This window comes from Branchiostoma floridae, chromosome 13 (assembly GCF_000003815.2).
Source record: "Branchiostoma floridae strain S238N-H82 chromosome 13, Bfl_VNyyK, whole genome shotgun sequence".
Lineage (NCBI taxonomy): Eukaryota > Metazoa > Chordata > Leptocardii > Amphioxiformes > Branchiostomatidae > Branchiostoma > Branchiostoma floridae.
The window spans coordinates 14,867,658-14,892,437 of NC_049991.1; the positions used below are offsets into that span (position 1 = coordinate 14,867,658).

The window sequence follows — 24,780 nt, forward strand, 5'->3', positions numbered from 1 at the left end:
GTTAGTAAGCTGAAAGGAGAGGAAAAAATTTGCATTATATATAATTGATTAAAGTAGGTATTAATTAAAGATGATATATGATTAACAAAGTGTTAAAGATCAATTGCTATCATCATTGACTGACTCTAAAGTTTAAGCAAAATAAGCAGGCAACCAAGATATAATAGAACCCACCACCAACCACAAGCGAAGCATTATCTAACCAAGCAGAGCATTTTCCGTTTGACATACAAAGAAGAAAAGGAAGAAAAGACTAGGCCAGGCTATGGCTCTATACTTACTAACATGTAACCAACCCCATACTTAGAGACGAGAGCATGAAAAGAGACACCGGGGGAAGAGTTAGCATCAGAAATAGAATGACAAAGGTACTACATCAACTGACTTGACACCACAATTTGGCATTGTGAAGTCTTTTTATCAGAAAAAAAGGGAGATACATTGAAAATTTGGCAGTGGAGTGTGGCTCAGCAGACATGTAGGTGAAAGTTCCTTTAATAGAAAGATGAATGACGCAGGAGAGGTTGACGACATATCTCTTTTGTACTGTATGATAATGAAACTGCATTTACTAATTTCTATTTGAAGAGATTCGTAGAAATAAATGCTGAAATTCAAATGCTGTTCTTGCGTACACGTAGATCCACCATTTCGAGTCCTTCAAAAAAAACTTTTTTAAATACATTTGAATGTCGGCAGAGAACAGATGCTTTGAATTTTCATCTACTTGCAGGTACAAACAAAATGCAGTTTTTTGACAGAAGATAAATGAAAAAAGTAAATGTAACATTTTTCTCCTTTCTTGGAAATTCTGCAAAAAAAGTTTGTTCACATGGAAAAAGTTTGTTCACATACACAAATATACATATAATGACAAAGCAAGGTTAACGTGAAGTCTTCTAGGATTAAGAGTTAAAATACAGAAACATCACAGTGCAGCATAGCTAAAATAGATGGAAAAACATAGGGATTAATTAATAGGGTTGAAAATTGTTGGTTAATATTTCTACTACAGTATCATATGGGGTACTACATAGGACATAACACAGCACATCTTTGGGGCAGGGGGGTTGTGTAGGAGGGTATTTTTCAGTTGGGGCTGGATTGTAAGGGGAGGGGCTTGCAAGTTGTATCACCAGTAGTGTGTCTATACTACTACTGGTAAGGGGGAGGGAGGGAAGGCACTTTGGCACAAGTGAGTGTGGGGTTGGTTAACTGGCAAAGAGCAAGCTGCTATCGACTCTTACAGCATGCTACTTTACAGCTAGCTACCCATGAAGGAGGCCACTGCACGCCAACTTAGCGAGTGTAGACGCAGCGCCCTGTCAGGTCTACTTACCGCGTCCTTAGTCAGATATACACCCTGTGGGGGTGAGCAACACCAGGGAGGGACGGTGAGAATGCGGAGAGGACAAAAGTGCTTGTAAAATGGTGAACAGTGAAACGCACACCTATTAAATCTAACATGCAAAATTCACAACAAGTAATGGAGTAAAAGCACACAAGTGACTCTACACTACAGGTGTTCAATAAAATTGAGTAGAAATCTGTTCTAACAATACATGCTTTGTTTGCCTAGTAAGAGCTAATATTCTGCAGTTTGCTTGCTGACAAAGCAAGTCAACATATTCAAGCACATATGACTCAAGCAGTGCTATGGATACGCTAGTGAGTCAGCCTGAGTAACCAGTGACTTAGACCTTATAGTGCAGTGGGCTATGGACTGTGCAGTAATTCTATTGCACTGCTGTTCGACAAGACTGTCAGCACATAATGATACAAAAATGCTGAAACAAGAGACAGACATACATACAGATGTGCCATCAATACCAGCAAGAATATACGTCCTGAATCTCAAAGTACGGTTTGAGGTGATTAAATTGAAATGTACTTTCATTGACAAGACTATCTAAATCCTACATGTTTGAAGTTGACCTTTCTTTCTGTACTTGGTTACAGGTGATTAAAACATGAATTTAGTTCTTTTTGGACTACAGAAGCTGGAAATGATGACACATTCCTGTCCCTACCATAGTACTATTGCACTCACATCCAAGCTAGCGCCTCTTCAGCTATACTGTACACAGACAGGCCATAACTACATAATAATATCAACAGCCAGTACAGAAAACAACACATGTACAGTACAGTAACACTATGGACGTTCTGATGCCATCTCAAAGCTCACAAGCCAGTGCACAGCTTGCTTGCGAAGAGAATGGAACCTTAACTCACATGGACACACCGGACGGCAGGGGAACTTACATGTTGACCGTGCAGGTTGGACGAGGATTGAGACTTGCCGCCTTTGCTCCCCGCCGGTGCGGCCGCCACGTATGCCAGATACTGGATGACCTTCTTGGTGTTCTCTGTCTTGCCAGCGCCAGACTCGCCCCTGGAGTACGCAGAAACACTTTCATGAGCTGTGTGCTCGCTCAAGCCATACAGTGATGAAGGTTAGACATCTAGGTACTGTAATAAGATACCAGTGTACAAAATACTTTTCTGAGTCAGGTTGCACAGTGTGCAACCTGGGGCAAAAACTAGGTTGCACAACTGAATTTCAAGTTGCACCACCTACAGTTCACTAATTTCTGAAAAAAAAAGGTACAATACTAGTACATACATGTTTGTCTGATATGAAATTAAGCTGCCTCTGTCCATTTATTTTTTCCAAGTAAATTGACAACAAAATCGAGTTCTGAGGCTCAAAATCTAAGTTGCACCCTGAGCAACCTGAGTTGTAGAAGTAAGTTGCACCAAGCAAAAAGTGGTTGCAATGTGCAAGTGTGCAAGTGGGTATTTTGCACACTGGATACCCAAGGTAACTGGTTCCAAAATTCCAACATCTATCCAGTTCCTTGAGAAACTGTTATGTCTTAACTTAATTCTAACAGTTATTGTCATGTCATTATATCTGACCACAGTAAAATGTTCTGTAATATATTAAGCGAACAAGGGTACCATGATATATCAAAACTTGCTTAGGCCACACCAATTTAATTTCTTGGTTCACGGATTTTTTCATAAAAAATATGGAGCGAGAGGGCGAAATAAAAATAAAAATAAAAATTGTAAAATGGTTGGGGTAAAGGTAATGGCTAATCCAAAACATAAAGAAAAAAAGTTTTCAGCTTGAAAAAAGTACAAAAACACTATTTTTGTACAGTAACAGCACCTGTACCCACACTTTAAGGAGCTTATAATATAAAGGCCAATTTGCTACACCAGAAAGTCGGTGAATGGTTTCATTAATGGTGAAAATTTGCTGAGTGGTAATTTTTATGTGGGCGAAGCCACACATATAGTTTTCTTACAAGTATTTCACCGGAAATCAGAAACAAATGGAAGCCTCCATGTACTCCATGTTTCAAGCTTTTTGATTGGCCTAAAGTCGCACTTTCTCGGTTGTACGTCAGAGGTGAACCTATCAACGCGCAGGACACAATCGGCATCCATTTTGATAATAGCCAATCAAAACTCAGAAAAATGGAAGCTGTTAGCAAATACTCCGCGTACCCAGCTTTTTGATTGGCCTAAATTCAGACTGTCTCGGGTGTACGTCAGAGCTGGACCTATCAACGCAGAGAACACAAAATGTCATTCGGCATCCAGTTTTATAATAGCAGCTGAGACGCGGCAGTAAATCGGCCATGCATTCGACCAAACAGGCGCTCAAGGAAGAAGTTGCCCGCCACGGAATGAACAAGATTGATAAATTTGCACAGAAAAACATTATCTTCAGAAAATGGGACCTTGGAATCTTGCAAATTAAACAGTGAACGGACGTGTTCAAGCTACGCATTGCATTTGTATACATGTACCTGTTAAAATGCTGGCAATAACGTTACGGCAAGCTTGGCCGAATGGCTAAAGCACCAGCTAGGTTTGCGTTTGTTTTTCGCTAGGTCAACCCTGGTTCGATTCCGGGCACGAACAACTTTCTTTTAGTTGTCCTTTTTTTTTCTTTTTTGATATTTACAACAATTTTATCTTGCAAGCAGAGCATCGTTCAGTTTACACGCCTTTTTATTTATTTTTTAATTGCCCTCAAAAGACGGTGTTTAAACGGTCGGACGGTCCATGTGGGGAGGGGGGCTCGTCAACGCCTCGGACCATACCGGCAGCCAAATACTGTATCGTCGATGTCTGTCGCCTGCGGCGTTAAGTCAAATTTGGAATGGAGGCTACGGTACGGTACCGGACCTGAACCTGATCATGAATTTCAGCTTTATAATTGCTACACAGCACAACCCGTGACGTCAGGTAAAGGCCGAGAATAGGGGTGAACCGAGAATACGGGGCACCTAATGGCAATTACTATTGTGTGTAAGATAGTTTGACTTAAACTTCAAAAAAGGCCACGGGAAAGACTTGCTGCATTTTCGCGAAAATGTTGTCATTCTAGTTGTTTCTTTTCTTGCGATTTTTCCTTTCTTTTCCCTTCGCCCACATCCTGCATTTTTTCAAAAATGTTGCCTTTCTAGTTATTTTTATTTTTTTTCCCAAAAAATAGGAGCGAGCGAATCCGTGAACCAAGAAATTAAATCGGTGTGGCCTTAGCTGGGAGAAAGATTCATAATTCCCAGCCATACTAACCCAGCTATGGCAAACCTCAGTACTTTTCATATTTGATGTGGCAAGTTCACTTCATCCCTGTTTACCCATACAAAGTTGTTGACAACAGCTAGCTTAGCTGTGAGAAGATTCACAACTCCAAGCCATACTAACCCAGTTATGGGTACCTAATTATGTCACAATACTGGCGCCAACCCAACATTATCACTGCGGCTGGACTCAATAAACCACCCCCCAACCATCGCCTATCTGGTTGCCAGGTATTCTCCAGGTAACTCATTAACAGCTGTGTATATACTCTTGTAAAGAGTTATGCTACACAGTCATTGAAATAATTGTCAGGCTTTAATCCTACCAAATTGCAACTAAACAGACAGCGAGACCATCTACACTTCAGTTTTATCTGTACCATTATCAAATACCACTGTCACCAAAATTAGTGATGTTTATCGGGCATGACAGATAATGTGGCCATCTTTGATGACAGCGTTCATTATCATGATGATCGATCTATTTTTGTTCAAGGACAGTCCTGAATAACAATACCTCTTTCTTCATATCATTAAAAGAAATAACACCAAATTGCCATTCTTATTTTAAATGTGTACTAATACTAAAAACCGCCAAATGCCTCTTTTAGTTCAAGGTTTCAACACTGCTCACTAAAGCTTTTCTTTCAAGCACAACACATACCAACTAAAGCATTGCCAATTAGTCCAACCATCATGAAGCTTAACAGACATTTGACAAGTCATTTTAAGTAATTCTACTCCATAAAAATATTACATAACACACCCCAATGACCTTGCATAAAGTCTGTACTGGCATCCTTGCAGTTGGGACCAGCTCTGTTCAATCTCACACCTCCTGCACCAAAGCAAACTCTGACATGTTCCCCTCCAAATTGATCTGTTCACATGTCAGAAATACCAGCGAAATCCAACCCATCTGTCCAAATAGGCCATCAAAGGAGGCTTTGTCTCTCATGAACTTGCCAAGCTTTAACACAGGCCAAACTAACCCAATTAAGTGTTATAATCAGACTAATCAAAAATCTACAAGAATAAGTCTTCAGTAAAACTTAACTTCCTTTCTTTAAATTTTTATTCATGTCAAAAATGACAAATGACATTTTGAAAGGAAAGACAAAGAATGGCATCAAAATCAAATCAAAACAGGAATGCCGAGACAAAATAAAACTATTACATTATGTTTTCTATTTCAGTCTGTTGTTTGTTTTATGAAGGACGCTATATACTTGGTTTGATAACCTTCTTTTTATCCAGCGGAACACATTCCATGCCGCAAGCCCATTCAGCCAATGATATTCATTTGTATGAAATGAAAATCCTGCATACTTATACTATACTTAAAGTATAGCTTATTGTTTGAAACATTTGCAAAACTTGGGTGGGAACTATCCACAACTCAATGCTCAGTATTTACATAATACTATGACACACCCATTCAGGGACACATTTTCTCTACTTGGCAGCATACAAAACCCTTGGAAGGGACAAGGGGGTGGAGCTTTGAGGTCTTTATATACATGGTCAATTTAGCACTGATGTAATTATGAGTGCTGAAAACACATGTGAACCAGAAACAACTTGTTTTGCTACAAAGCTGTCCAGTGGTGTGACCCAACCCAGGTTTGCCAAGTTGGTTTTAATTTCAGTTCCTGCTCTTTTGTGTCAACACCTCAGGTCCTTAATCATGAACAGTTTGGACAAGCAAAGGTATCAGGCTAAAATCATGGAATGGAAGCCATGGATAACAAAGTACAGTCTAATATGAAACAAATGTCTTTTGGCTCCAGCAAGACCTGGTCCAGACTATCTGAAGTGATACTGGGGTGGGAAAAACATGCACTGCTGAGACTTCACTCATGTCACAGGGGCAGACTACTACTGTAGAACTGTTGCTGTGGGCACATTCCATGGTCTGATATATATAAATCATCTTAAGGCTGACATGCAAACATCCACTTTGCTACCTGACCAGGGATTGTGTAGTTTTTCTTTTTCCTGTATATGGTGTCTATAAAAAATAAGTTTACACATTTTCTCGCACATCATAATTTGGTAAATGCAACTAAAATTTAATCCTTACTGCACACTGGACACCACACTACAAACACTGTGACCTCTAGCCCTTTTTGCACATGTATGTTGTGTATTTCTTTGTAGGTTTTGTCATGTTTGTTATTTTCTTGGCAAGTTCTGGCTTCAGGCAAAGCATTGTTCTGCTCTGTCAATCTAGAGCAAACATAGAGATCTGCCAGTATGAACCTGTCTTACCAGCCTTATGAGTAGTCCCACTCAGTCCATCAGGCTTGGCTTCAGTACACAAGATACCATATGAGATAAATATGGGATATCCCTATATCTATACACCACCCACACATATAAACTCTTTATCAACCTTTCTATCTGCCCGATTCTGTCACTTGGTCTTGGTTTCAGGTACACACGAACTGATATCGTACCATATGTACCAAATATATCCGTGCACTCACACGCAACCCTCTTATCAACCAAAGAAACTCCAGGCCTTACTTCCCCCATGAAATATTATCTGTCATTCCCCGATCTTCCCTTCGCTAAACACAGGTATAGCTTCACTTTGACACAAAAGAGACCAGTCTTCCCCTTTCAACCCCCGAATACCAGCAGATCACTTGCTTACAGACTGCATGTTTCACACAGGCAGGGCAGACCGGGGCACAAAGGCCCCCTAAAAGCAAGTCAGGACCTTTGAGGTATTTGTTGACATGTTTCTGGTTTGCATTTGTCTTCTCCATTTCTCCACTTCTGTATCGCCCCATGCTGATGTGACCTGCAGGTAAAGCATACCTGAACAAAAAACCTACTGAGTGATCATCAACTAGCTGTGATAATGGGGGTTGTTGTTTAGATAGGAGGTGACAATTATGGCAAATTACCTGGCTGGTTAGGGGAGGAGCCATTTAACCACAGTGTTTAAGCTATCAGATGATGGCCTGTGGGACCAATAAGTCAGCCAGTTGGGTGCAGGACAGTTAACAAATGGTATACACACCTCTAATGGGATTTTTCAAGGTCTTCACTTGATTTACAATATCATCCTTTCAAGTTGAAGATTCAAATAACCTACATGGATAATACTATAGACGAGACTCCATGAAGTATTTTTCAAAATAAATCATTATTCTTATTCTTCTTGTAACAATGAAAATCAAAATGTGGTAATAAGTAATAGAATAGCCTGAAAGGGAGTTAGTTTAGTGGCCTATTGAGGCATACCAAGAAGACTGTCAAGGTGCAGGTGTTCCTTCTTAAAATCCCCACATTGAGGTCAGGGTTCAGTAGGCCTGGTGTCAGTCTGCCAGCACTGGAGTCTGGGTTGTGTGTGTCCATGTATGCAACTGGCACTCACAGCCAGTGATAGTATACAACATGGCAGTTTTCACACCAAATATTACAAAAATGGTTATATCTATCAATTTCATTTGCCTCTAGCCTCAAGAAGAAAAGAGAAATACAACTTGAGGCTCAAGAGACTAAGCATAACTCAAAATAAGAACATTTACCAGCTACCACATTTCAATGAAGACCGACCTTGGCTCAATTTCTGGGAGGTCAGCTAAGCTAAGTGAACTGTAGCTTGCAAAAAGACAGATGTCAAAGGTCAACATTAACAAAAACTCACTACAGTAAACAATTCTATTTCATAGTCTCCTGAGCATGGACCATTCATGTACTTCTTTCCTATTACATATAGTTATGTTTTTGGGAGAAGATGACACTGAAAAGTTGTACATATGGAGGAAAGCCATGTACATCTTTTAAGTTAAAAGTTACGTCTTGCATAACGCACATGGGGAGCATTTGTGATGAAACTTCAATTTAATTTTCATGGGACCAAACTGCTTTCCACACTAGCATTGAGTGTTATAGCCAAAGGGTGAGCTCCATATTTTACCATTTTCTGGTTAGCCCTCAGAAAACAGAACAGTCTGTTCCCCTGCAAAGAAAACATGGGAAACATTACTCCCAGTTCTGTGTCACTGCACAAACACCCCCCTGTCAATGCTGTTTGCTTGGCTGCCCTAAATAGAGAAGAGCATCTCCTGCTAAAAGGTACCCACTGGCAGAAAACAATGTCTACCTTTTACTGCACACAACAAAGGTACTTTCACCGGCCTGCAATGCAAGCTACCTGAGACGACATGGAAGACAAACCAAGTGTTCTACACTACAGCTTCTATTACTTGGGGTGACAAGCAACCTTCTACCAGATGCCATCTGATCTGAATGTTACAACTACTGCAGCATGCCACATCAACCTTTACTTACTATGTCTCCACCCTAACCAAACAATTCATTATGATTTCTAAAAAAAAAAAACCATCCTACACTAGATCGTACTCTAAGGAAAGATGGAATACAGACAACCTCAAAGAATGCTTTAGCACACTTAAATGTGAAGCCAGATCATACTTAATATATAGTATTACAATTAGGGCTGCTCTTTTTCTTTACCTCTGGCAAAAAGTTTGAAATTAAAGACGGGGACCATGGATTGACAAGGTTTAGGCCTCGACAACGAAGCAGCTATGTTATAAGGCCAATGTCTCAACCTCATGCTTGCTTCTAGAAATGACTCTCCCCCAGGAGTCCATTATCAGCCAGTTATCAAGTTCATTAAGCTTAAAGGCCCATGGCCAGCTCCGCCAAATGAGAGTGTTTGCATGACAAGTTTCCCTAGACATTTGGAAGTCTAGGTAAACACCATAGAGAGGGGGCACAAGATGCTCTGCTTATGAAACTTTATCTGCACCAAGTACATGCTTCAAGTACCAGTTTCATTTACAACTCATGTAGTAACAGATACAATTCACCATCATATATCATTTTCATCATCAAAGGCTACCTTGTACCATAGTAATACTCTCAAATGTTATAAGGGTTAAATTGTGAGCAATTCTAAAACATTTTATATATTACTTTAGAAGACAACTATTTCTTGTCCAAATCCATTCATGTTCAAAGGGCCAAAAATTGCAAACCCATAAAAGTTGACTGCATCACAACTTGCAATAAATCACTCCTACATTTGTATTTGAGTTGCAGCCTCTATAATGTATGCTGTGGGTCACACTGGACATAAAAATGACACCAGACAATTGTTTTGTACTCCCAATGACCCGTACCAATAACACATCCCTGGTTTACAGTCCTCTGAAGCTCCCTAACCAAATCCAGCTGGATGCTTTCAGCGCCCCTTCCCCTGAAAAAAATTTATGACTGGTACATTTTGATAAGCAACAGCCCTGTAGATATAGATTATCTCTTGGTATGCCTCTGACAACACTTCAGAGTGTCCCGGGAGACTCGGTACATAACTCACCCTCTCCTTCCATAACTGTTCAGGGGACTGACCTGATTTCAAACTCCTCAGAGCAAAGGGCAAAAGTGGGCTTCATCTGCCTTTTATAAGGATAAAATTGTGACTGATAAAACTTCAAGAGGGTTTTATCACTCATAAACTCCTGCTCGAATGACTTCTGGTAATTCACTTTACTTGAGCACCAGATGATTTTAGTTATCCCAGGTAACAAACTGGCACATCTTGGGTCAGAGTCTTCCTTAAGGCTTATTTTTCTTGGCCAAAAAATAAGAATGGGGGAGAAAAGACTGTCCATGAGTGCCTGGTCAGGCCCAAAGGGACAGATGATAAGAGCCAGAAGTTGAGCCATCCTGATATTCCATGAGAGTCACCTTATCAGGGTGACACACCTGTAAAAGCACTATGTATAAACTCTGCATTTTTAATAAGTCTTCTGGTATTTTATGATTCATGAACAATTATGTGATCAGAGCATAATGCTCCCATTACACAACTGCTGTGATTTGCACAGCTGTTAACGATAGGTGCCAAGTGCCTAAATCAAGCATCAATAAAGGGTCACTCTTGCAATAATCTTGGCAATTATTAATGATCAAGGAAAAGTTATTGAGAGGAATATGAAGATTTGTGAGGCCAATTTTTTTCAATTTGGTGGTTCTCAAACATAAACAGTAATGCTGAACTGAATGATGGAATGAAAAGGGAAATGTCTGTACCTTGGTATACAGTTTCAGGAAAATACTGTTGTTTTCCTCCCACCCCTGTTTTCATCTTGTAATGAAAAACATTAACAAGGCTACGAGAACCAAGAATTTCCCTTTTGTTCTTGAAGTACAGTGTAACTTGATGCTTCTCTTCAGGAAAGTTCAGGATGAATGTACTTTCACTGGCTGGCAGGTGCAGGCCCACGCCCGTTTTTTACCATAAACAAGCTACAGCCAATTACCAAGTACACCTGGGTAAGTGGGATGGAGGAAAAATAAGCAACTTGCATGGAGGAGTACAGACAAGTTATAGAAAATGCATTTTCTGCAATTCTGTGTCTAGAAAATCTTTCTCTTGTCTTTTTGGACAGACAGACAGGCTGAAATATTAATCAATCCCAACATTGCAACAAGCAAATTTCTGTCCTGGACGGAGGAAAGGGTCCTGAATCCCCTGCAAGGAATAGACCAACAAAGAATGGGCCATCCTGTACCAAAGGTAGAGGAGAAGCCATTTCATTGCACAGCCTATTCGCCAGTGTATTTTGTGCAATTATCCGGCTGGTGCAATTATGCGAAGTTATTCAGCTGGACCAAACCAGTTTGGGATTCCATGCAGTTAACAGAAGTGTGCGTTAATCCGTTGTGCAATTAACTGGCTTCTACCGCACCTACAGTTGGGATGAGCTAATCTCCAAGCAGATCCAACGGTAGCATAAGATAGTATCTGAAGCTGGCAGAGGAGTGAAGCTGGCTTAGATAGAAGTGTGTTTCGCTACCAGGGCTACATGGCAAATGGACACCTTTTGGCTGACAACACTCCTTGGCCAGTTGGGTATTATTTTATGCCATTATAGGATCTGCTTGGAGATTAGGGATGAGCAGCACCTGACAATGACCTGCATCAGCACCTGGCACTGATCAAGACAGCCCAGACCCTGGCTGGCGCCATCAGCCTGCCCTACCCCACCAGGGGTAAACAACCTCCAGTTTAGGAAACCTGCCTGCTAGACCATGCCTTGGATCAGTCACCTACTGCCTATCAGCATTCCTGCACAAAACCCAAAGTGTGTAATTGAATAGAGGGCCAGGATAGTAGCTATCAACCGCATGGTAAACATTGAGACCCCGAGCTAAACATCTGGGTGTATAACCAACACTGTAAGAGAGAGCAGTGGGCCTGATACTTCTCTATCAGGAACCAGGATTGTGACACACAGAAACGGTGCGGACGGCCAGGCAGGTAAATAAGACCCGCAGAAAGTGGAAGAATGTGCAGAATGCAGCATGGAAGGTGTTCAGGGATGTGAGGAATTTGTTTGAAGGCTGACAATGGTGCGATGTGTTTCCATTGGCTGTCAGTACACTGTTCCAGGGAGGGTTTGATATGGTTCACACTGCTTTGGGTGTCACTAAAGGTGCGTTTGATGCTCTGAACAATAGCCAAATATAATATTTCCTGTACAAAACAGATTGATACATGGAAGAATTTGACACAAAGAATGTATGACCTAAGGAAATGGTCTGCTAAAACACAAATATGTGAAATGTATCTGAATTTCCTAGTGAAGATGTCTTGCTGAAACCTTGTGGTCCCAAGTTTCACCACCTTTTACTTTTGTTTATAGACCTGTTACTCCACTGGAAGCCAGATAAGGAAAGACAACCTTCACTGCTAGTTCTTGTCCCTTTGGCACGTGAATGCCGGTGAATCGCTAGGAAGTCTCGGATGATATCAAATAAACACGACGCTAGGCAGCCTGAGTTTGTCTATCTGTGCAGGATACCAGAGCCAAGCCATATGGACGACTGCCAGACTCAACAAACTTGCACTTGAATGAGAAATATGTGAGGTCCATCTGAAAAATATCATAATGATCTCCTTCCTAAAGTCTCCTACAAAGTATAAGTTCTGACGGACGGAGTTTCACTCAAAGTTTTAAGACTGGATGGAATGTTTGAACTTTTTTATTTTATCACTAGGTAAACTTACTTACTAAAAACTCCAAATACTGTTTTTCAATTACTGTTGTAATTTTTTTTATTCTTAAACTTGCCCCTCCCTGTCAAAAAAGATATCCATTTGAGTATTGATTCTAAATTGCTAACTCTCGGATTTTATCATAAACATCGCCATCTTTTCAATAAAATGGATATGATAATTGTACACAGTAGTTCAATATTCCACCATGGAAAGCACTTCTTGCCTTTTGCTACACATCTCTATCACTTGATCCTGCCTCGTTCTTAATAATTTATGTGCAATAATTTATGGGGAGAATAACAAACTGCATTGCTGACTGTGTTAGGATTAGGCTAGAAAGACTTGTCTGACAGGCAACCGAAATATAATCTTCGTATTTTCCCAAAAGATTCTCCTTGTGAAAATAAATTAAATATGTCATCTATAATGCATTGGTTTGAAAAATGGTTTAGCCTTTTTTTTCTTTTAAATATATTGCTTGAAGTATTCCATTCATTTTGCTAAGTGCTTCGGTACCTCCATAAATTAATGAAGACTCGCGCTCAGGTGATTCTACTTCATGCCTTACATTGCTAGCATTTGAATTGCCATTTGCTACAATGTTTTTACAATCAGAGGAGGTATGCTTGGCCAAACCTGGGGTATGCACACACACCTGGCTGTACTCCAGAGTGAACAGGCAAAGTTCATGTTTGCCATCTATCCCAGAAATGTGAGACTCACTTTATCAAAATAATGTTTGTCTCACTTTCTACAACCGTTGACTCGCCACATCAACTGTAATCAAGATGACACTGTTCAGAACTAAAAAGGCTGACATTTGTTCGTGAGTAAATACTGCATATTTCAATCCATTTCCATCCCAATGCAAAAATGTACTATTCCATATCAACTTTTGGCAGAAATTGACATATTCCAAAACATCATCCCACTCCAAAATGGATTTTCCCATTTATACAAGAATGGACTCTTCCAGAACACCCCTATCTATGCAAAATGGACTGATCTATACGAAACATTTTCCATTCCAAAAATGAAAAAGTTGAATCCATTTGAAGATTTGGCGGGAGAAGAAGAAGAAGAAGAGACGCAACAAAAAAATAATATATTTGTATGGATTAGAATAGAAAAACAGTCTCCGTAGGTATGTTGTTTTCTGCAGTGTGTTGATGCAGCCAGAAGCTTGAGAAAGACAGTTCAGACAACCTTCTGTTAACATCTTCACAGTTCAAGAGTGTGATCAAACTCCCATGACTCTTGTGAACACTTCACCTTTTTCTCTTATGACATTTCAGGAATGGCTCAGCACCAGGCCACCCTTGCCAGACATCACTTTTCGGATCAGAGTAGAGACATGTGCTGTGTGGAATGCCTGGCCGCAGTCCAGCACTCCAGTTCAATACTAAGACTCCCGATGGCAAGGAACCAAAGGGCCCAGGAACAAGGCTGGTTTAAATTTTCTCAGACTATGCGATAAGGAATAAGTTCGCTTTGACTAATCTGGAACAACAACAGCACCACTCCTGGAGGGGTATCACCTGTAGATAGCAGCTCAAGGGTCCTTCAGACAAATAAACCGACAGGGAGGTCGACCAACTTCAAACTTTAGGAAACCAGATCACCCTTATCCCTTCCACTTCTATCTCACTCTGACTCTCCTTCCCAGACTAAAGTATAGGTGGTCCTTTTCAATGGTATCATAATATTACAATACCATATCAGTACAACATGAAATTTTTGATATGTAATAGCTGTAAAAAAACAAACACAAAACACACGGAGGGCTCTATATTTAACCACACAAGTAGTCAAAATAAAAAAAATAAGGGTAGGGGTTATCTCCTGATTGCGTTTCTCCCCCTCTTGTGCCTGGTTGTTTTTCATGGTACAGTCTTTATCAGTTGTCAGTTGGGACCAAATTTAAACAGTTCAGTTGAGGTATTTCTTTCGCCCTCCCCATAAAGCTGGGATTTAGAAGCAGAGTGGATAAACAACAGAGAGGAAGCGAACAAGAAACAGCAAAAATACTTTTTTTAGACTTCAAAGACTTGCGTACCCTTTATCTATAGCCTTCCTGATATGTGTTTCTATTATCTACCTGCATTCTGACCTGGAAGTTCCACATTTTTCTACAGGTGACACACCCATCTTTGTCAAGCAGATGTGACGTGTGTGTCAGATTTGTCTGACAGAGACTGTATTGTGTATATTTTGAGTTGGGTTCTCGAAGTGATTATGCATCTCTAAGTTTACACCATTTACAGATACAAACTGCGTAGTCTACACCAGCTGGTTCTTCTCAACATGTGTGGTGATTTTAACAATTAGGACACAGATCGAGACTTAGGTTCAAATTTCTCTGCACAAAACCATACACACGCTCCAGGCCTGTCAGGGATGCATTCAATGCACTACAGACCACCCCCACCTAACTCCTTCTGCTTTTCCCCCTACCCGTTCACCTTTTCCCCCGGACTTCTCCTTAACCCCCGCTGTACTTCATCTGTGCCCCCGTCATTCCTCTTTACCCCCGGTGTAATTCTGCTTTTCCCCCGCCCTTCTGCTTTACCCCCAATGGCCGCCGTCAACACGAATTTCACGTAGTCGACACGAAAATCGTTCGGAAAGTAACAATAACGGTTGCGCCACGGAACATGAAATAGCCTATGCTCTAGTACACATTCTGGGCCACCTTTCTGCCAAGTGGCGTTTCACAGCTCCTTCCCATTCTGAACTGAAAAGCCATGTGCCCTCAGTAGCGCGTCGTTTGTGGCACTCCACTACTACATGTACTTCCTGGAGGCTGGGTGGTGGAGCGATTGAGGCCGGCACGCTGTGCCGTATGCCCCGGTGACGATCGGGCGTTTCGCTAAGTTCGGCACCGATATGGTTACCCAGGACCCCAGGACTAATAGGTTGTTCTGTTTAAAGAGGGACACACCGACCCAGGTTGGAAACAACGCAGGTAAAAGTCCCTCCGTGTCGATCCGAGGAGCAAGGTCGTGCCCGTGAATAGGCACTGCGTCTCAGCCTGACCAGCATAGTGGAACCCAACTATTTTTTTATCTCACTGTGACTTCTCGGTATGCTTAGTAAAGAAAGAGTACATTTCATAATATACCCCTTTTTTTTAAAACTCGCTATGTCCATTTACAGTCCCTTAGTACCAAGATATCATGGGCTCTCTTCATACATTTCTTGTTACTCGCATGTATTGTACGCCCTGCGGCATTTCGACTGTTCCCACACGTTCTGCATGCCAAAGATCCAGCCACCCTTCCTTGACTTATACTTTTCACAAACACAAATACAGACGCACGGTACTGAAACCACAGCATACGTGACGTGACGTATTAAAGATGCTGCAACAAACATTTTATGAAGATCTGTTACATCAAGTGAAAACTTCAAATGCTACATGTATACATGGAACGATTCCGACCCTTTAATAGTGTACGCATTCTGTGCCTGACTTTAGTGAATTGATTCTGCACTCTCTGTGTACCTCATTCCCATAGTATATTGTTACCATCACTTCACCATTGCATTTATAAGAATGACAAGGTCCTGAATTTGATGCCAAGCCTAATGATTTTCTAAAAACGCCTCAAAACCCCGGCCTCAAGCGCTCCACCGCCCAGGCCACCACTAGTTGCATTTAAGTACGTGGGGCACCACAAACTACGCGCTGCTGATGGCACATAGCTTTTCAGTTCAGAATGGGAAGGAGTTGTGAAACGCCACTTGGCAAAAAGGTGGCCCAGAATGTGTACTAGAGCATAGGCTATTTCATGTTCCGTGGCGCAACCGTTATTGTTACTTTCCGAACGATTTTCGTGTCGACTACGTGAAATTCGTGTTGACGGCGGCCATTGGGGGTAAAGCAGAAGGGCGGGGGAAAAGCAGAATTACACCGGGGGTAAAGAGGAATGACGGGGGCACAGATGAAGTACAGCGGGGGTTAAGGAGAAGTCCGGGGGAAAAGGTGAACGGGTAGGGGGAAAAGCAGAAGGAGTTAGGTGGGGGTGCAGACTAACAACTATTCTATGATTTCTATAATGTCAGATCAATAATGAATTACTTATTCATCTATGACTAAGTTGTCCTAAGTTTGATGACTAAAAAATGCTTCGAAATCGAGGGTGTTTCTAACTTATGTTACCCTTGTCAAAAAACATATGCAGGACAGTTTGAATACACAATTTTCGCTACCTAAAGAAGGCATTTCACTTCTCAAAATAAGTGACTTTGAACAGATGCTGCTATGACAGTTCCCAGTGATAATAGCATTTTCCAGAGCTCAAGTAAAGGCAGAAGCTATGAGCCCACTGTCAACCCAGCTTGGGATCACCAGAGTCCTGTTTATTTCATTCCAGCCAAATATTTACCATTCAGATAAGTACAGTCAGGAATAAACAGCAGAATATTTGGGGACAACAGCTTGTATGTTTTGACATTTTCTCTCTGAATAAAGCTAGCAGGAAAGTTGAGATCAAAGCTAGCTGACTTCTCCTATCCCGTCATCTGTCAACAAGTCCTGAAGATGTCAACAAACCAAGAGCTAGTGTATCTTTCTTGTCAGCAGTTCCTTCTGCAGGTTCAGGAGAGGCTGTCATGCTGTGACCCCTCCACTCCAGCCTTCCTCTTTCTGACCCTGCCCGAGGGTTTATGTTACACATGGTTCCATCTCATGTAGGGGTCACTGTCAACTCCACTATCACTCAGTGTCAGTCACAAGGCTCCCAAGGACTCTACAGAAGCATTAAAGACAGATATAGCAGCTTTGGCAGGCCACCCTAGGTCACTGAATATCCTCCTGAGATGCAGGAAGATACCACACCTAAGTCCCTCAAGCTGTGTGACCACCAGCAATGTACCTGGTATGCTAAACAGCTTCTGCATCCTTCACTCTCAGTTTTCCTTCTCTGTATTCATATGTCAGTACAAGGATCAGGCAAACACAACAAAGGATAGATCTTTGCAGAAGTTGTATATCCCCTTGGCCCCTACCCAACAACTTATGCCATTGATGGTGTAGCACCATGCTTTCCTATTTTGTACAGATGCATGCAAGGTAATGGGCTGAAAGATGGTGCACTTGGGTCAATGGATTCATGCGCACAGATGCAAAGGGTACAGTGCTGTCACATACGTCCCATCATGAGATATAAACAAAAATAGATTTGCACCTGTTTTTTTTTAAGTTTATGCATTCTAAAAAAACAACAACATAAAACCAAAAAAATGCATCTAGATCAGTTATCAACAAAGCCACAAATGTCAGATTTCCACGACTAAATATTTTTAAAATGTTGGTGCTACTCTTTATTCAAAATGGAGCTTATAGCTCACCCCAGGGTTTCTATCTATTGTGTCTAGACGGAAAAGGGCGGGGCTGACCACACCCATTTAGGTACCAACCTAATCGCCCTGCAGTTGACTACAATAACACTAGCCATACATATACTGACAACACATCATAGCCCTGCCCACTTTTGCGTAATGACTGTAGGTATCATCTATCAAATTTTCTCTAGAAGGGCACATCACTTTTAGCCAACAAGGAATGTTCTAGTATATAAATATATCATGCAGCTCCAAATATATATTCACCTCATCCGGTCCAAAATCTGCTTATAGTAACCACAATGTCTGTTCCAATATAAATTTTAGGCAATTGACAAAGGAAAAAACCTTTTGTCAGTAAAGTCTTGTACCCACACTGTGCAATCATGCATACATGAAATCATAATGGCTCTTGGGTAACACACACAATAATTTTGGCACAGATGTGTCCTTGATGCAGTACTTAATTGAAGTACCCTTTGTTGGTCCTCATTTAAAAGTGGCTTATGATGGTTATGCCCCCCCCCCCCCTAAAAAACAAGCCTGTTTTACTCACGTGCAAAGGATGGACTGGTCTTCTCGATCTGAAACACAAATATAGGAAAATATATCAAAGAAGGTTTAGACATTAGAAATTCCTCCAATGATTGTAAAAGCCTCCAACAACTGTAAGAAACTTATCTCATACTACAACTTCTGTATTAGTTAGATAAGCGTTAAGTTATAGAACTGTAGTTATGTAGATGCCATACTTTGTACCCCGTACAATTGTTGTGCAATAAAACTATATATATATACATAATAAAAGGAGTCAGTTTCCTGTCAAAGAAAATCATACATCCTGAAATCAAAATAACTTTTAACACAAAAATAATCAGCTCACAAATCACTTAGATTTGAAACATATCATTATGTACACATAACATGTCATCAATGCAAAGAAGACAACTTATTATCTACAATGGAACATCAGTACAAATGCTCTTCTATGGATTACCAATAATTGAAGTAGACAAAAACTGCACAAAAATCAATTTCTAAGAAACATGACCAGTATCTGTACATCTACGTGTTACGAAACATCCTACATAACATAACAAATTCACCACATACAATTTTGTGAACTTAAAGTAAGACAATTCAAGCTCATTTCCTCCATTTGGACTAGTCTTTAACCCTTTAATCAATACAAGACTTCTGATGAGCTAAGTGAATGACACAAGCAACCAACTGAGGAACAAGCAAGCCCCTTCTGTTTTATTCTCTACCAGAAACAGGAGCACAGTTGGAAGTTTATCCAATTTCCAGTTCATGACACTGTTCCAACATAGTCTTCAGGGAACAGTTCAAAGGCCAAGAAGTTATTAGAATGAGGTCAACATCACAAATCTGGATATTTCCTAAATCTGAATATTTAACATGGTATAGTAGGTGACCCCATGACACTTCCAAATTATATCATGAGCATGCAATGCCGGAATAACTGTTCCCAAGCAGTATAAGAGCACAGTAGTAGCATAGAGTACTTTCGGCCAGGTAGGAATGTTGACTGTTGAATTCTGCATTGTGTTCTGGTAGTGGTAGGGCAAACAATACCAACAAGTCACCTTTAAAATCTTGAGACTCTTTTGCTTAGCTTCAGACACTGGCATTGTCCAACAAGCAGATGCAACAGAGAGAGCCATGCTAGTAAACTGGTAATAATACCTTTATATCATGTGTGTGGCTAAATTTGTTGAAAAACATCTAAATTGAGCACTGGACATCCATGCAAGTATCTACACAGTGTAATAACACATAAGACATTCTCGGAGATAAATCCCTACATTACACCAACGATGATTGGCTTGAACCAGTATTTGACCTTTCACCTCCCCTGCTAGGAAGGCATTCTTTACCATACCCTTGAAATACGCAGACAAGGTCACAGAAATGTTGACAAGTCTTAGGGGAGCAACCAGGTGAAAAGTTGTGGTTTTGAAGGGCTAACACTTAAGATACCTCAAGGATTACCTGTCAGCCTAATTACAGAATCTACATCCTTCTCTTCTTGACTTTGGTTGTTTATGAAAATAGAGTTTCTGTTCAGACAAATGGTGATCAAACAAGGGCCAGTTTGGGAAGCTGCATTTGTTGTTTCTCGCCACCACGTTATTTACTGAAAACCTGGGCTGGAATGTCAAACAAAACGGAACCACCAGCACATGTGGTCATTCTGGCATCTTGATGTCTTATCTTCCATGCATAGTTTTCCGAGAAGCCTTGGCCCCTTGGTTACAGGGAATCTTCCTTCCTTCATCTTATCTATTGCAGAAAGAGAATGCTCTTTTCAGAAAGCTCTAACAAATTTACAACAAACAAACTAATTTTCAACTTGAATTATGGATGTAAGGATGGCGTAAATTTGTGTATAATATTAATTGTTCCAGAGTATCAGGACCTATTTGGTCCATAATATTGATAACATTTAAGAAGTGTCAAATGTTGACTTATTATTTTTCCCCCTACGATCATGGCAGGAACAAAAAAAAAGTAACATTCTAATTTACTTGTTTACATGTCTTTGTCCTTTGTCAAGCCTTCCATTCATAATTGACATAATCAGGTCAAAACATGGCCACTTTCCATGTGAAAGCTGTTTAGAGCAAATCCAAGTTGCCAACAACAAGTGACAGTGCCGTTATTTAGAGTTAGGAGAAAGAAAAACACCAGGCAGACATAGCCATTTTGTTTAGGCTATGTACCATGGGGGGATGTTGATTTGCCCTTGGCTTGCCCATGACAGTGAAAGTAACCCGAAGTCCAATAACTCTGCAGGCAGACATCAGCCTGGTTCACGTTTACCTACAGATTTACGACACAGGCCTTGAGGGTGGATTTTCCCTATTGTAAGGAATTCTACCCAATTTTTCCCTTCCTCCATACAGTTGGTGAAGACCACAGTGGGGTTACCAACCCCCAAGCAAATCTGATAAGCAACAAGTCTGACTGTAGTTTCAATTATTCAGGAATGTCAATAAATCACTGGTTGTACATCCAGACAGAAGAAGAGTCAATGCGGAATGCTTGCAATGGCTGAATGCTATCGTGTGTCATATCTATAACTCAGTGGAGTTACTGTACATGAATGAGAAATCACACACTCAGGTGAACAGCAGGTATTTTCCTGGAGGTGATGACGTGTTTTGTATCATACAAACATTACGAACACTTGTAACAACAAAGTTAATGACTCTTAATTCACAGTCATCTACAAGCCTAGCATCAAGCCAAATCTTTTCACACATGATAAAAGTTTAAAACTGGGACATGTTCCAGACACTTAAGTACTTTCATCTATTATGTTACACATATATATTACAGACTATAATAAGCAAATATGCTGAATTGAAAGGAAAAAGATAAGCTTATCTGTTGAAACATCTGCCCTTATGTTGGTAGATACCTTTAGCTAGCTTTGGCACTGTTCCATTCGAGGATTATATAAACTAGAGCCAGATGCTTTGTGTAGCTATTTCCACTGATTCTAGCTTACTTCAGCAAAAGAAACCAATCTAATACTAACCATTTGTGTCACATTATCTTGATAAAATCACACTTCTGAGTCTTCCCAAGCTTTCTAGCTATGAGATAAATGCAATTTTCTATTAGTAAGGACAATACTGCAGAAGACATTCTATCCATGGGTCAAGGTTCAAAGGAAACTCTTGGTACACATCCTGGCAACATCTAGTACATACCAACCATTCTCTGATTCTGTGTGAAAATACAGGGCTTTCATCAAAGAAGTATGTATATAAATGTTCCAGGGAAAAACTTATGAATATGAATATATTGCAGACATACTATAAAGAAAGATTTTGTGACAGCCTAGAAGCTGAAATCTATAATCATCACTGAACAGTTACAACTTGAAGTCTTCTTATGCTCTTTATTCAAGGTGCTGCAGACGTCAAGAACATTTTCTTCACGAATGCCTTGGCTTGGATTACAGGTGGACTAAACCATATTTTGCATGCAAGATTCTTATCTATCTAAATATATGCAAATCATATGACTGAGAACTGAACAAAAGCTTCAGATTATCAGAATGTTGTGGTGCTATATTTTATTTAGGGTGTCCTCCCAAACACAGGCAAAGACAAAGAAGATATAATTAGAAATAATGCCACTACTATTCATAATGTTTCTTCCTCTCCCCCAAACTTATGTCAACAACAACAAACCAAGCAGATTGCCTCTAAGCTGTACAAATCATTGGTAGCTGGGCAAATAATGCAGTTTCTTGGTTGATTGTTCTCTTCACTACTACCTCACCTTTCAGGGTTGGGGTTTTGTGCGCGTTAAAATTTGCGCGTTAAAACTTGCGCGTTAAAAACCTGCGCGTTAAAATATGCAAATTAGCTGACTCCCTCGGGATTTGAAAACTTTTTTGCAGTTTTTAACTTAAAAGCTTGAAGATAATAACACAAAATGAAATTAAGTATCATATTGTTGCATTCTAGAGTACAATATCCCTTTCTGTAAATAATCCAGGAGTTTTAAAGTGATTCTTAAATGTTAAGTTTTAACGCGCAACAAAGGTTGACATCTGCATGTGAAACAATCTGCTTGAGAAAAGATGAAATGAAGCTTGTAGAATGGAGAAAAGCCTCAAGCAGTTATATTTTACAACACAAAGCCTCATATTAGTAATTTTTCCATGTATTTGTGTCAAATTCAAGTGATTTTGAAATCTTCTGGATATGCAAATTAACCTATTCCCAAGGGACCAAAAAAAATAAGGGCTTTTCAAACCAAAAATTCAGGTAGCAGAGGGAAAACAATATTATGGGGTCACATTTTTCTGACTAAGAATTTATCAATGCACAACTTAATTTTTTAACGCGCAGATTTTTAACGCGCGCGCAGATTTTTAACGCGCAGAAAACCCGTTCCCCACCTTTCAGGTAGATTTGGATATTGAGTGACCTAAAATCTTGGGCTTCGGGCAAAATGACGTGTCTAGGCTTTGCGTAGTATTAATTCTTCAATAGAACTGACAGCACTATAATTAAGTAATGCATGCACCATAGCCTCCAGTAACCTTTTTTTAACCAAAGAAAGAACACCTTTAGTTATTGTAAGTCTCATTATCTAGGAACAAACCAACTTCAAAGTAAACATGGTATTTTGGTCAAGGCCATGCATTCAATGGCTTGATACCTTGCCTTTACATATGGAAAACCCACAACAGGTCTCAAGCACCTGTCTGACAGAATGTAAGTGATCCATCATAGCAAATCTCCTGTCTTTTGTTCCAGGTACACGATGCATACACTGGGAGCAGCCCTGAAACAACAGCTAAAAAAACGTCTGATATAACCCTACATAGTCTAGCACATCCTTTTCTGGACTAAACTGCGCCCAACATGTGAGAACAGAGACTCTCTATATAACTGTAACGCAACAAGAAACAACCAGGCGCCCTGTCTCTGTTTCAAAGCACCTGCATTCCAGACCAAGCGCAAACAAAGCTGGCATGTAAAGTGAGCCCTGATTGGCTCCTGGTGATGTAAGTGCATACCTTTATGCTATGTACAGGGGGAAAGAGCCCTTGGCCCACTGGGCGAGACTCCCCCACCTCTGGATGGGGAACTCCCATTGGCTGGCGGAACAATAGCGTTCATTCCTGACTAATCTGAACCTACTTTTCAACTCTGTGGTGGCGGGCAACCTTGCCTCCCTCGTCTCAAGGACTTGATCCCAGTTAAACTTAACTTGTAACCTTTCCTTGTAAAACCAAGAACCAAATTAACAGATGGCTGGCCTTGATAAAAACCATGTAGATCCAGACACTTTGATAAGGGATTCAACTCCCATATCTTTTCAAAACTGTTTTTCATTTTAATATATCTAATTTCCGGGGTTAACAATAACTTTTACGTATTCCCTATCTATTTGCATTTGCTGCTACCACCCTTTGCTCTGTAAAGCTTATAACATGACAGGTCACCCTTGGGGGACTGATAGCAAATAAGATGTACGTCATGATCTGAATACACACACATGCATGCTGTGTGGCCAATACAGAAAATCTGCACACCAGACTTCTCTGAACCAATATTACTCATGTAAATCCAGACAGGAAATTCCTGCCACAGTCATAGAGCTTCCTCTGTTGGTGCATTCCTGCAGTACCCTGCCTTCCGTTTCCTAAAGTTGCCCCTTTTTTGGACATGTACAAGCACATTGCCATCCTTACAGTCCTGACATAAATAAATATCACTCCAGCCTTTGGTTACACCAACTTGGTTACACAGTACTTCATTGTTTATACGTCACTTCCTTTGTATTAATGATGTCGTAAAGCTGCTTCCTTTTGAACCATTAAAAAAGATCCGAGGTCATACATAATAAATTTTGTTTGATCTCTCAGAACTGCAACGAATCACAGTATTGTTATCGTTTAGAAATGGAAAGCAAAATTACGGAACTGCAATGCTGGCAAATCCGCAGTGTACCTTTGGTTTGTTTCAGTTATGCAGCAGAGCTACAAAGAAGCTTGCTCAGATGCAAAATTCAAATCTGTGGTCCCCGTTTTAATGATGGACCTTTCACACCAGGAATGAAACATTCAACAGCGCAGACATTACTTTGTGTGGTCATTAATTTCTAGGCAGTTTAACTGAGCATGACCAGCCAAGTTGTCAGGGTTTGATGAATCATGAGCAAGACACAGGGCCACCAGGTCAGCCCTGGGGACCTTGACTATGCTAAGAATAGACACCAGTGAAC

General features: G+C 40.5%; 1 protein-coding gene across 17 annotated transcripts in view; it reads right to left on the reverse strand.

Moving 5' to 3' along the window:
- LOC118429641 (myosin-10-like) overlaps positions 1-24,780 on the reverse strand; it is a 66,270-nt gene that overhangs the window by 36,428 nt on the left and 5,062 nt on the right. For 9 of the 17 annotated variants that reach the window (XM_035840207.1, XM_035840216.1, XM_035840206.1 and 6 more), the window contains exons 3-6: positions 18,560-18,587; positions 2,236-2,395; positions 1,340-1,363; positions 282-302 (exon numbers count right to left, since the gene is read on the reverse strand). In XM_035840207.1, the coding sequence (XP_035696100.1) occupies positions 282-302; positions 1,340-1,363; positions 2,236-2,395; positions 18,560-18,587 (233 nt within the window). The remainder of the gene's footprint in view (positions 1-281; positions 303-1,339; positions 1,364-2,235; positions 2,396-18,559; positions 18,588-24,780) is intronic. The other 8 variants (XM_035840217.1, XM_035840223.1, XM_035840211.1 and 5 more) reach the window with 5 other exon arrangements.